Below are 13,151 nucleotides of genomic sequence, written 5' to 3'. Positions count from 1 at the left end.
AAGTAAGAAAAGTCCATTTCCTTCCTTTTCCTTATTTTCATAAATTCTCCATTCCTTTCGACATTCTAGTGCAAACCACCATCATCTATTCTTCTTAGAGTAGAATAATTTCTTAATTCCCTGCTTCTACTTTTGCCATTTGTCTAATTAGTTCTCTGCATGGCAGCCAGGCATAATTTTTGTTTTTGTTTTACAAATGTAAATAAGATCGTGTCACTCCTCCAAGAGCTTCCCCTAATAAGTATGCAAATCAAGCTCTTCACCACGGTCTGAAGACTCCACATGATCAGGTGCCAGCATAGATCTCTGACACCACTGCTGTACCCCTCATTCCCTACATCATCCTTGAGCAAGCCTCAAGGTCATTGATTTTTTCAGCCCTTCTGACTGGCTGGCTCCTTCTCAATTCATATTTCTGACCAAATGACTCTTTAGAAAGGCGTTCTGTGCCAGATACATTTTGTTTGCACCTCTACATTCATTTCTAACCTTCTCATCTTGCTCCCTGTCCCAGAAAACTGATCTGTACAGACTATAACCATAGGATCCCATGGTCTCTGTCTTCTCATAAAGTTCATCCAATTAGGAACCCCAACAGAGGGAAGGAGGAGAGTGAAGTCAAGGTGTTTATTCCTCTGGCTTCCTCATGAAGAGTCTCCTCAAACTAGCTAGGATCCCTGAACAAAGATCACTACTGCTTTCAAGAAAATCATTTCTATACAATTCTTTTCTTTCAGGTTCTAGTCATCACTCCCTTTTTTTTTTTTTTTGTCCTCTCAAACTTAAGAGTAGAAAATGACTTTACATTTTTAGCCCCAGGATACTGCATTATCATTTCTGATTTCCTTGTACTTTGACATTTTTGTAAATTTCTCCTTTACCATAATCTCCCAGAATTATCCTAAGATGAGGGTTGTTTACTAGTGGGATCTTGACTGATAAAGTAATTAGTACCAGAGATGGACTCAGGAAACACACACACACACACACACACACACACACACACACACACACAGAATTCTAGGATAACTTCCTTGCCAGGTTAAAATAGGACACAAGTAATCCATAGCATGTGGTGATATAAAAACTTGTCATATATCACCAGTGTTAGCAGGGAATCATGTTCAGGTGGAAGGCCAGGCATTGGGAGATCAAGGAGCTTTAAGTCATTAGGACAATGATAATGATTACAAAAATTGTGTGTTCAGTTGACTACTTCTTTCAGACCAAAGAGTAGTTGCAGTACCTATTAAGTATCCTCTAAACTCTGTGCACCAAGGTAATGAAGATACTAGACAAGAAGCAGAAAACTGAAATATGGGATGTTAACATACAAGGAGATGTGAATTAGAGTGAGAATTTTAAATCTCAAATTTCCACCTATCTTCCCTTAACAGAGGAGACTGGCTGAGGAATTGTCAGATCCCCCATCTGAGACACTCAGTCCTCTCCTGCATAAGCTTCTTTCAGTGACTACACTGTGACATTGCCTCATATGCTGTAATGGACCTACCTCAAGCAGGCCCTAAAATCACTCAGCTCTGACTCCCCGACCCTCTCATGGAGACACAGCCATTACAGTCCCTCAGCAACCCACATACCTCCTCCACAGAGGTAACCTTGGGTTGGTGGCCGCTGGCCTCGGCACATACAGCCTTAGCTAGAACACCTGGGAATACCCTAAGTGAAGGGTTCTCAAACTTCAGCATGCATCAGAGTTACCCAAAGCCTTGTTAAAAATACAGATTTTGAGGCTCTACCCCCAGGGTCTCTTGCTCGGTAGACCTAGGGTGGAGTTCCAGAACATGCACCTCTAACAAGTTCCCAAGTAACACTAATGCATGGATTACACTATAAGAACCATTGCCATAGAGAAATGAGTTCTAAGGTTCAGGAAATAAGAATTTATCTGCAATATGGAAAGTGCATAGTCAAGTCCTAACCCTTGCAAAGGCCAAAGAATGCATAGGTGAGGGGGCAAAATACCCTTGAAAAGCCTTGTGGGTGCTGACCTCAGAGCAGGAAAAAATGACAGTGGGGGAACGGGAGCAAAGAAATTTGTTTCACTGATTCCAGTGAAAATAATAGAACCCTGAAGTGGTAAAATCCAGTTTTACTGCTACAGATATGGTACATACTATGACCACAATAAGCAATAGAGACAGAATGGTAGTTAACAGGATTTTAACTCTCAAGGATCTGTGGCAACTAAATGCCTAAAGGTCCTTAGAGATGAGATAAATGGGCAGCCTCTTTGGACATTCTTTGGCTTACAGAGGGGAAAAACTTACAGGTATTCTGTTACAAACCTAAGCAGTTATAGTGGGGGTTCACAATCCTTTACCCAGCTCTCAGACCCCAGCCAGTTCATAGTCCAAAACCGCTCTTAACAGGAAGGTTGGGCAAAGTCCCACTGAGGAAGAATCCTGCACTGTAGCTTAGGTATACATAGTGAATCTTCCCTGAAATTTTCCAAAGGTTTGAGAAAGAAGAATACTCAGACCTTCCAGGGGTCATTAGATCCTGGCTCTCTCCTCATGCTAATCCACAGATACCCACTACAAATGCCCCTGACATTTATCAATCAAATTAGGGAATTGTTAAAGTCAAGTGATAGAAAGAATCTTGGCCTGGGGCCATTTAACAGTGGAGCTAATGAGACATAGACCCATTTTTTAAAAATAATTTCCCTAGTCCCAGCATGTGTAGTGGGAGTAAATACATGTAATAACTGAATAAACTGTAGACTGAGGAAGATAATGGTAGTAAAGGCCAAGTGGAAATCTCTACAACTGCATTCATTCCATCTCACACCACTATCCACCAAGATAGCAGACAAAAAGCAATACCAGAGCACCGGGGAAATCACACATTAGTGGCACCATCAGAGACTTGAAAGATGTAGGGGGCAATTCCCACCATATCTCAATTTTACTTTCCTGTTTCACCAGTGCAAAACCAAGATAGCTTGTAAAAAGCGACTATAAATTATCACAAATTTAATTACAGCTTTAGTTCCAGATGCGGTATATTTACTGAAGCAATGAACATACCTCCTGGCACCTGGTTTGCAGCTGTGGTCCTGACATGCTTTCTTTTCCATTCCCCTAGTTTAGGAGAATTTGATGAAGTTTACATTTACATGGCAGGGACAGGTCTCTCTCCCTCCCTCTCTCTTTCTATACATATATATCTCCCATATCCAACCCATAAGCAAATCCTGTTGTCCCTGTTTCTAAAGTCTATCTCAAATCTAACCACTTTCCAGCACTTTGGTTGCTATCACCCCAGATCGAGAAACAATTTCTCACTCAGATTATTTCAATAGCTTTCTAACTGGTCTTTCTACTCTACTACAACAGATTTATTTTTTACAAGTAACCAGAGTGAACCTTCTGGAACATAAACTAGATCATGTCAACTCACTGCTCCCAACTCCCAATGTTTCCTTTTGCAGTAAGAATCCAAAGTCTTTGCCATAACCTATAAACATCACTACCCCATCCTCAAGTCCATAATGATTTCTTGGCACTCTTATGAATAATTTCAAACTTACTCTGGCCTATAAGGTACCATGTGGTATTATCCCTGATCACTTTCTCAATCTCGCATCTTACCACTCTACACTCACTCTGTTCCAGACACACTGACTTTTACGCTGTCCCTCAAAAGCAACAAGCATGTCTCCAACTCCAGGCCTTTGCACTTTCTGTGGCCACTTCAGATATTCAAACACCTCACTCCCTCATTCCATTCAGTTCTACGCTCAAATATCACTACCTTATAGAGGCTTCTGGCCACTCTGTCTAAAATAGTAACCTTCGTTACACTGATTTGTTTTCTTCATTACATTTATCACTTCCTAACGTTATTTGTTTACCTCTCCACACTCTCTCCCACTAGAATGTAAGCTCTATGAGGACAGGAAGTTTGCCAATCTTGTTCATTGTCCTATGCTCCTTGTCTAAAATAGTACCTGCTATGTAGTAGGTGCTCAATAAATGTATGTTGCAGAAATGAATGGCTGAATTCATTTTGATGAATTGTTGCTGAGTTCCTACTATGTGCCATAATTTAATTAGAGTAATCATATATAACTATAGTCCCTCCAATATTTCCCTTTAAACTAATAAACTTTACCTTCATTAAAAATAGAGGAGCTATCTGACTGGAACACTTACCTCATTTTCTTATAACCAAATATACACTCCAGGGATGGAAGACACTTCCTTCATAGAATGCACAACACTTCTTCCCTGGGAGTTCTGTCATATCACTTGTGTTCTATGTCCCATCCACTTTTGCCTTCTCAGAGGCTTCACTCTTTCAATATCCTGACTTTTCTATATCATCTAAAACTGTGATGAGTACTCTGAAATTTTACTAGGCAGAGAAACTGTGGAAAGGATACTAACGAGGCTCAAGTGAGGAGGAAACTCCACATAAAAGAGAGTTGAATGAGGGGATCCTCTAAATCTAAGTTTGAAGCTATACATATCCCAGACTGCTCCTGAACCACCCACTAATCCCTTCTCATTATTCCAAAAATAATCACTGCCATAGTTTGATGTATATAATTTCAAGATTTCTTTATAGATATACAAGCACTATGATACACACATACATGCATATACATATAGCTTTGTTAAAATATATTCCCACATAAACATCCAAAAATATGTTAATTGTGACTTATTTCTCAATGGTAGCATTGCTGTATTTTCTAAGTTTTTACAATGAGTATGTATTATTTTTACTATCAAATATTAATAAGTATAATATTTTTAAGGAAACAAGCAAGATCTTGCTAGGCAACTTTCTAGAAGGATGTAAAAAGCAAATGCAGACATGGATGAACTTTTATGAGGAAGAGTTATAGTCCTAGATGACTGAAATTAAACAGTACAAAGAAAAGGAACATGATAAGAAGCGGGGACTTGCTGTTTACCTCTACCCCAAAAGGTAAATATTTCTTCCTGTACTACAACTTTAGATCATGTTTTCATAGCCATGAATATGGTTTATGGTTTTTCAGTTGGAGGAACCAGAGTAAATTAACATGCTAGCTATCACACCAGTCTGAGAAAGTCAAGCCTTTGGGTTGGAACATGCGTACATACAATTAATCTGAGATGAGATGTAAGACAATTTGAGAAAACAGAAATTTTGAACAGTTTAAATGTTTTGCTCAAAGTATTCTGTTTGTATAAAAATAAGGATGATATTACTACCCAAATAAAAGGATGTTTGAACTGGACATGACCTCAGAAATCATGTGGATAGGCTATTCATCTTCCAGATGGGGAAACAAATATTCAAGGAAATTAAGTAGCTTGGCCTAGTCACTGGGGATCCAGTGAATGGAGGTTGGGATATGGATGTATACAAATTCCCAATCCAAAGTTCTTGCCCCTAGAACATCACTGCTGCCAGCTCTTAGAGAAGCAGAGTGATAAATGAAAGTCAAAATAGGCCTGATGGCCAGGAGCAGCACTTCATGCCTGTCATCTCAGCACTTTGGGAGGCCAAGGCAGGTGGTTTGCTTGAGACCAGAAGTTCAAGACCAGCCTGGACAACATGATGAAACCCTGTCTGTACAAAAAAATACAAAAATTAGCCACACGTGGCAGCACCCACCTGTAGGCCCAGCTACTTGATGAAGTGGGAGAATCCCTTGAGCCCAGGAGGCAGAGGTTGCAGTGAGCTGAGATCGCACCATTGCACTCCAGTCTGGGTAACGGAAGTGAAACTATGTCTCCAAAAACAAACAAACAAACAAAAAAGTGAAAGGGCAAAACAACTAAGGAAAATATAACAACTCCTGCTTGGAAGAAAATAAGTTCTGCTTCTCTGAGGAATGCAGCAGCACAAATGGGCCAAGAAAACCAGGTGTGAGACCACAGGTTCACTTGCAGGAACAGAGCAAGTGAGTCCAGACTAAGGACAGTTATTCTAGAAAGGGGCACAAGAAGATGCATTCAGAGGGATAGGAATGCCATTAGCAAACAAGCTAGTAGCCTGGATCTCAGATGAAGAATGTCACTCAGTCCTGGAAGACAGATCAAGAGGATAGCAATTCACAAAAGCCCATGTAGGAGGTAAGGCAATGAGTATAGGGGAGTCAAGGCTGCCAAGAGTCATTGGTAGGAAGAGCTCACTGTGGGTCAGTAAGCTACTGAGGAAGGTCCCCTCTACTCCCTCAGGCTGGTCTGTCAACACTGAGCTCAGAGACCAAAGCAGAGAGAAACTTCTAGAGAAACAGTGAAGCTGTAAAGTTGTTGCAAACTTCGGCATCCTGTCATGACCTAGCTGAGGAGGGAAGCAAAAGGACTAAGGGGATAAAAGGAAATGCATGAATCTAGGTGAGGTGGCTCCAGTGGCCTTCTGCAGGAGTGACTTTCCACAGTCACAATTTGACGTGATATATAAGAACACATGCAGTCTGCTGCTTCCCACCATTAAGGGAGCCAGACAAGAATGGGTGTGATTAAATAACCTTCATGGTTGGACATAAAATGGTAAAAAGCAAATCTGTGAATTACCAAATTCAGATTAGTGGGGAAAGGCCGGGCATGGTGGGTCACACCTGTAATCCCAGCTACTCAGGAGGATAAGTCATGAGAATCACTTGAGCCAGGAGGCGGAGGTTGCAGTGACCCGAGATGATGCCACTGCACTCCAGCCTGGGTGACAGAGCGAGACTCTGTCTCAAACAAAACAAAACAAAACAAAAGATTAGTGGGAAAAAGGTCTCAAATTATAGGAATAAAATTGTTTTTCAAGTTGCTCTATAATTGCTAGTTTTGAACTGACAATTCGTATCTGCATTTATATGTCGTAAATTAGTTTGAATTAAGATTTTTTTAAAAGGTAGGAAAGCTGTCCTAACATACTGTCTTAGATGAATTCTCCCACAGTTTGTTTTACTGCCTTCACCAAAAGCTTCATCCAGTGACTCCTATTGCACCCATTGGCAGCATATACAAATTTCAAATTGAGGTATTAAAAGGCAACTAAATCTCTTTACATGGTAAAACTTTATATGGTAAATGGTAAAAGGTCACTAAGAAGGCCACAGCCCACAGAAGCATCATTTGATCAGTTTATATCCTTTTCTTTCACAAAGAAGTCATTTAGGTTGTGGCCAAAATGGTGCTGTGTGTATTACCCTTTCTAGGATGGTGAAGATTCATAATATTTTTAAATCAGCAAATGTATCGAAAACGTATACACAAACTTCTGGTTCTGATCTAAAACATTTATCAGCTTGGAAAACCTACCTGAAGTCTTCCAAAGATGAACTAACAAAAAAATTTCCAGACACTATATTTGTGGCAGGGGAAACTTACGCATAAATAATATAAAGAGAACACAAGACATGAATGCATTCTTCACTACGGTTGGCCTCTGTTCCACTCTGTCACTCACACTTAAAAAGTACTATGCCCCAGTCTTCTCTGGGACAATAAGTCACCATTTCAAGTTCAATAAGTCATAATTAACCATTTTGCAGACAGCAAGTCTTTATAGCAACAAAGTAAACAAATATCTTTTATTCTCTTATCATCAGGAAAGTCTTTACTTTTCAAAAGGATACAAGTTTAATAAATTCTGTGATATCTGGATATATCTAAAAAAAAATAACCAAAGCTTCATGGAAACTATTTTGCACAATACTTTTGTTTTAAGAAAATTATGTCCTGGGCCGGGCGCGGTGGCTCAAGCCTGTAATCCCAGCACTTTGGGAGGCCGAGGCAGGTGGACCACGAGGTCAAGAGATCGAGACCATCCTGGTCAACATGGTGAAACCCCGTCTCTACTAAAAATACAAAAAATTAGCTGGGCATGGTGGTGCGTGCCTGCAATCCCAGCTACTCAGGAGGCTGAGGCAGGGGAATTGCCTGAACCCAGGAGGCGGAGGTTGCGGTGAGCCGAGATCACGCCATTGCACTCCAACCTGGGTAACAAGAGCGAAACTCCGTCTCAAAAAAAAAAAAAAAGAAAAGAAAATTATGTCCTGAACACTTAATCATGAATACATTTGGAATTTCAGTGGTTATTATTGCAGGTCCCTACATAATTTTAAAGATACCGACTACTATTACTTCCAAGTAAGGAAAAAAAATATTTCTGTGTTGATTCCTAAATAAGAGCTTACAATATAAAAAACTATCTAGATTTATAACTCAATTCAATAATTTAAAATTTAAAAATACTTAAATATTAGCAATCTATTTTAAATGGGCAGCATTTGTTTGGAGCAGGAGTTGTTTTTTGTTACTAAATCACTTCAAATAACTTGTTTGGGTTTTTTTTTCTGGAAGATTTCATTTAGCTATCAAATTGATTTATTCTTACTTCATGTTCTTAAATAAGTCCCCTCTTTAAATTATCATTTGAACCATTCACATACTTATACTATAAAATACTTATATATTTTTAAATGAGGGTTTGCCTTTCAAAAAGCTGGGTTCATATTTTCAGTGCAGAATAAAATAATAACTTCATGGGGTGAGATTATAAAATTAAAATCAAAACCACAATATATTTCTTAAACTATAAAAAATATTGCTTAAACAAGACCTTTCAAGAGATTTTGGAGGCTTAGCTAACTCTTCATACACGAATGCAAGTTTTCGTTGTTTCAATCTTTTCTTCCATTTTGTCTTCTTTTTCTTTGGATAAACAATGTCATTCATGCCAGCCTTTTTAGATGCTTCAACAAGAGACAAAGAGAGATTTCTCAAACTGTGTTTTTCGCAAATGTTTTCAAAGATGTGATCTACATTTTCTTTCACAGGGATGGGATCCTCAGTTTTATTTTGCTTAAGGAGCTGGAGCTGACGTTTCAATTCATTTGCTTTCTGAAACAAAACCTCTTTTATACTGCTTTGCATATCATTCTTGATTTCCAAAGGAGCTATAATCTCCTCCTTCCTCAAGTCTACAGAAGATTTTGCTCTCTTAATAAGGAAGCAAAGAGGTAGAAAAAACATAAAATCAATTTAGTTTCTATACATTCAAAATTAATTAATTCTGTTACTACTAATGTGGTTTGGTCACTTAATTTGAAAATTTAAAAATCAGTATTCTTAAAATTATTCAAAAGTCAGCTGATCAAGTTAATAGTGGGTTAGTTAAAGCAAAGTACAATAATTTGGTTGGTCATATGTCATTTCATTAGGTATATGTAAACAACACTATAAATTAGATATGTATCATGATTTTCTATAATATAATTGAAAGAAAATGCTCTCTACATATCTAAATAAATTACATGCTGTACTTTTTTATTTAATGCAAAAAAATGGTAGAATGGGAAAAAGCTGTTAAAATGCTTTACTCCGTAAAATCGATTTGGGTTTTCTTTCAAAAGCCCTTTAACGACACTGAATTTCTATACAATACTGTTCAAATATTCTCTATAATAACTTTCAATTCATTATTTATAATTGGAAGTATGGAATCCCAACCTATTACAGTATTTACGTTACCTAATTATTAGAGAATCAGCTTAATTTTAATAATACTATTATTTAAGATTATTACATTAATAATTACACATTAATATTTGAAATTCTAATAATACTCATGACTTACAAAAATTACTTTCAATCCTTTGATATAGCATTCCCTGCCTATTGAGTCGTCGTCAATAAGCTTACTGCATTTCATTTGCTAATAAACAATAATTTGTTATAGAGATGTGTTTATTTATAGTCAATTTTGGCCCAGACTTCAAACATAGTAGTTTCATACAAGCTAGTTATATACTTTAAGACATATACTAAAGTACAATAGAGATATTGACCCTCTGTGACTTACTGTACTCCTCCATCTCAAGAAACTATATAAAATTCAATATGTAATTCAACTAGAGAATATAATATAGAAGTATATGCTTTAAAAAATCCATAAGGTAATTATTATTGCTAGAAACACAAACATTTCTTCTAGAGAGTAAAAACTGTAAAATTAGAATACCCTTAGTTGTGTAGGTTGTGCACTGAAGCATTTTTGGACACTTTCAAGTGATGCAGATTTTCTTAGTAAGAAACACTGTGAAATAATCAAATGAGAAATATACATTAGCCACAGATACTATTTGTTAAGCTAAAATATATAATACTTGGCTAATAACTGTTTAGGTAAATTAATGAAATTCAGAAATACCAATTAAAATACAAATACTGAGTTTGACATCATTGACTTCACATAGAGGAAGAGACCTTAAAATCTATCAATTAATGTAGAAAAGTGTTATAATAATAAAAACTATCTTAATTTTTAAAATTCAACTTGATATAACAAACACCAAGTACCTGCTATGTGCAAGGTAGTATAGTGCAAAGCTTCCCAGCTGGTGTAGGTGGTACTGGTAAGTGTGAACATATGATACATATGCTGAGTCATGAATCCCCTTAACCCTGGGGCTACATTAGTGGGAGCCCCTGGACAGTCACCTCTAATCATGAGCAATCTCAACCTTTTAGTTCAGGAAACCAAAACAGTATTACCACTTACTATAATCATACCCAGACTGGTGGTGATATATTAAAAGAGTTGGAAAACACTACTAAATTAAGTGGAAAGTACAAAGAAAATGGCAGGTTCCTGGCCGAGCATGGTGGTTCATGCCTGTAATCCCAGCACTTTGGGAGGCCAAGGTGGGCAGATCACAAGGTCAAGAGATCGAGACCAACCTGGCCAACACGGTGAAACCCCATCTCTACTAAAAATACAAAAATTAGCAGGGGGTGGAGGTGCATGCCTGTAGTTCCAGCTACTTGGGAGGCTGAGGCAGGAGAATCGCTTAAACCTGGGAGGCAGAGCTTGCAGTGAGCCGAGATCGTGTCACTGCACTCCAGCCTGGTGACAGACTGAGACTCCATCTCAAAAAAAAAAAAGAAAAGAAAATGGCATGTTCCTGTCCTTAAGCTAATAGTGATGCAAACAGCAGTAAAGAAATATCTAGGCCATGTCCAGGGGCTAACACCTGTAATCCCAACACTTTGGGAGGCTGAGGCAGAAGGATCACTTAAGCCCAGGAGTTTTGAGACCAGTCTGGGCAACATAATGAGACCCCATTTCCAAAAAAAACAAAAATTAAAAAACAAAATTAGCTGTGTATAGTAGCGTGCATTTGTAGTCCCAGCTACTCAAGAGGCTGAGGTGGGAGAATCACTGAATCACTTGAGCCCAGGAGGTTGAGACTGCAGCGAGCCATGATCTTACCACTGTATACCAGCCTGGGTGACGGAGTAAGATTTGATCTAAAAAACAAAAAAAGACCATATTAGGCACTAGTGAGAGAAAAATAAAACCATATCTTAATTGTACCCCATATAAAGATCAGGTCATTGGATATACTGTAGTTAGTTATACTTAAAGTCGTAAGTATGCATCTGATCACCATTTAAAGTAATCAGTCTTACTCTGCTTCATGGCCACAAATAGCTTCTCTGTTTAGTCAAAACTTTTGATCATTGAAGACCTAGGCAAGAATGAGTGAAAAAACTAGAAATTTTAGAAAAACTCACAACAAATGTCCTGCTATTGATTAGTGAATAACAACTTCTAACAGTCATAAAAACAGCGTATTTGAGAAAGTAAAAATGTATCTACAGCAAAGATAGCACTGAATGGTCAGCCATTTCTCAGAATGAGGAAGTACCAAGAAAAAAAAAATTGTTTTTTTGAGACTGAGTCTCCGCCTGTTACCCTCCACCTCCCAGGCTCAAGCGATCTCCTCACCTCAGCCTCCTGAGTAACTGAGATACAGGAACATGCCACCACATCCAACTAATTTTTTGTACTTTTAGTAGAGATGGGGTTTCACCATATTAGCCACGCTGGTCTTGAACTCCTGGTCTTAAGCGATCTGCCCATCTCAGACTCCCAAAGTGCAGGGATTACAGGCATGAGCCACCATGCCCAACCCCAAGAAATAATTTCTGGATTTACTATAATTAATATCTGGATTGTAGACAGATATAGTAAACAATATTAATTAAGAATAAAAATTCTACATATGCTAAAATTTGTTCTGCTACATTGATGTAAAGTAAGGACACTGATATCAGGTGAGAATTTCTCAGTTAAAAGTCTGCTTGCTTGAACACTCTGTGATAAAAAGAAAGCAATTTTAAATTATGTTTTGGAATACTTTTTAAAAGTCTATGATGACTGTTACTTCATAGTACAACATTATTAACAAAAGAGAAAATATATGAAAGTAGTATAATTCTAGAATACACCAGAAATGAACAAAGTCCAGCTACAGCCTTAGTATTTGGCCAAAACCTGCAATTTAGCTTCAGTGTTGGCATTTAGCAAAATAGTTACTTCTACATTATTTCTGACATTCTTAATCTTAGGAGTGATCAACGATCCTATGATCTCATAGGCTAACATTGAATTTATGTACCATATTAATATGAGGATTATGAACAAGACATATTATCTAGATGTCTTGTCAACAAATGAATATTTATTTTTAAATATAAGCAATCATTCTAAATGTAAACTGGAATGAAATTTTCCTTAGGGGCTTTATACTTTGAATTCTATCTTTTAAGTATGTACATATATTTATTGTAAGAGTAAACTGCCACAATAATTAAGGTTATTAATAAATTTGCTACTTCTCCATCTTGTAATCAGTGGTTTGGATATGCAGAAACCTAGAAGACCTAAATTTGACAGTCTGGTGGATTAATGATTAATTAAATCATACTGCTACTTTGTTTTTTGAAATTGTTAAGTCTCAAACAACTAACATTAGGAATTTTAAAAATATTTATTGAACAAAAAGTCAGATTTTTAAAAATATTATGTAATTATTACTGATGATGGAGAAAGCTATGGGTAACTTAGGAATCACCAGCATTGAATTTTTGCTAAAAGTCCTCTCAAGTTATATTTTTAGAAAGTAGTGATAGCACAATGTAAGGTAAGGCAATTACTGGACATAGTAGAAAGATACTTAGTCACTTTCATCATTATTCTTTAAAGACAAACTACGATTTTTAAACTATTTTGTCATATGCTTATACAAGATATTGAAATATGATGGAACGGCAGATATTGTATATTTAAAAGAATGCTTTAAACAATAATAAGGACAAAAACCTTAGTACAATGCTTTGTAG

The 13,151-nt window shown here is 37.3% G+C and overlaps 1 protein-coding gene across 1 annotated transcript in view; it reads right to left on the bottom strand.

Moving 5' to 3' along the window:
- TTC6 (tetratricopeptide repeat domain 6) overlaps window positions 1–13,151 on the bottom strand; it is a 226,700-nt gene that overhangs the window by 80,811 nt on the left and 132,738 nt on the right. The window contains exons 9-12 of the mRNA XM_064365726.1: window positions 12,030–12,123; window positions 10,536–10,540; window positions 9,985–10,059; window positions 8,584–8,963 (exon numbers count right to left, since the gene is read on the bottom strand). Of these exons, the coding sequence (XP_064221796.1) occupies window positions 8,584–8,963; window positions 9,985–10,059; window positions 10,536–10,540; window positions 12,030–12,123 (554 nt within the window). The remainder of the gene's footprint in view (window positions 1–8,583; window positions 8,964–9,984; window positions 10,060–10,535; window positions 10,541–12,029; window positions 12,124–13,151) is intronic.

This window comes from Aotus nancymaae, unplaced genomic scaffold, assembly GCF_030222135.1.
Source record: "Aotus nancymaae isolate 86718 unplaced genomic scaffold, 86718_ANA_hifiasm-v0.15.2.pri h1tg000062l, whole genome shotgun sequence".
Taxonomy (NCBI): Eukaryota; Metazoa; Chordata; class Mammalia; order Primates; family Aotidae; genus Aotus; species Aotus nancymaae.
This window is presented reverse-complemented; position numbering and strand designations above follow the sequence as displayed.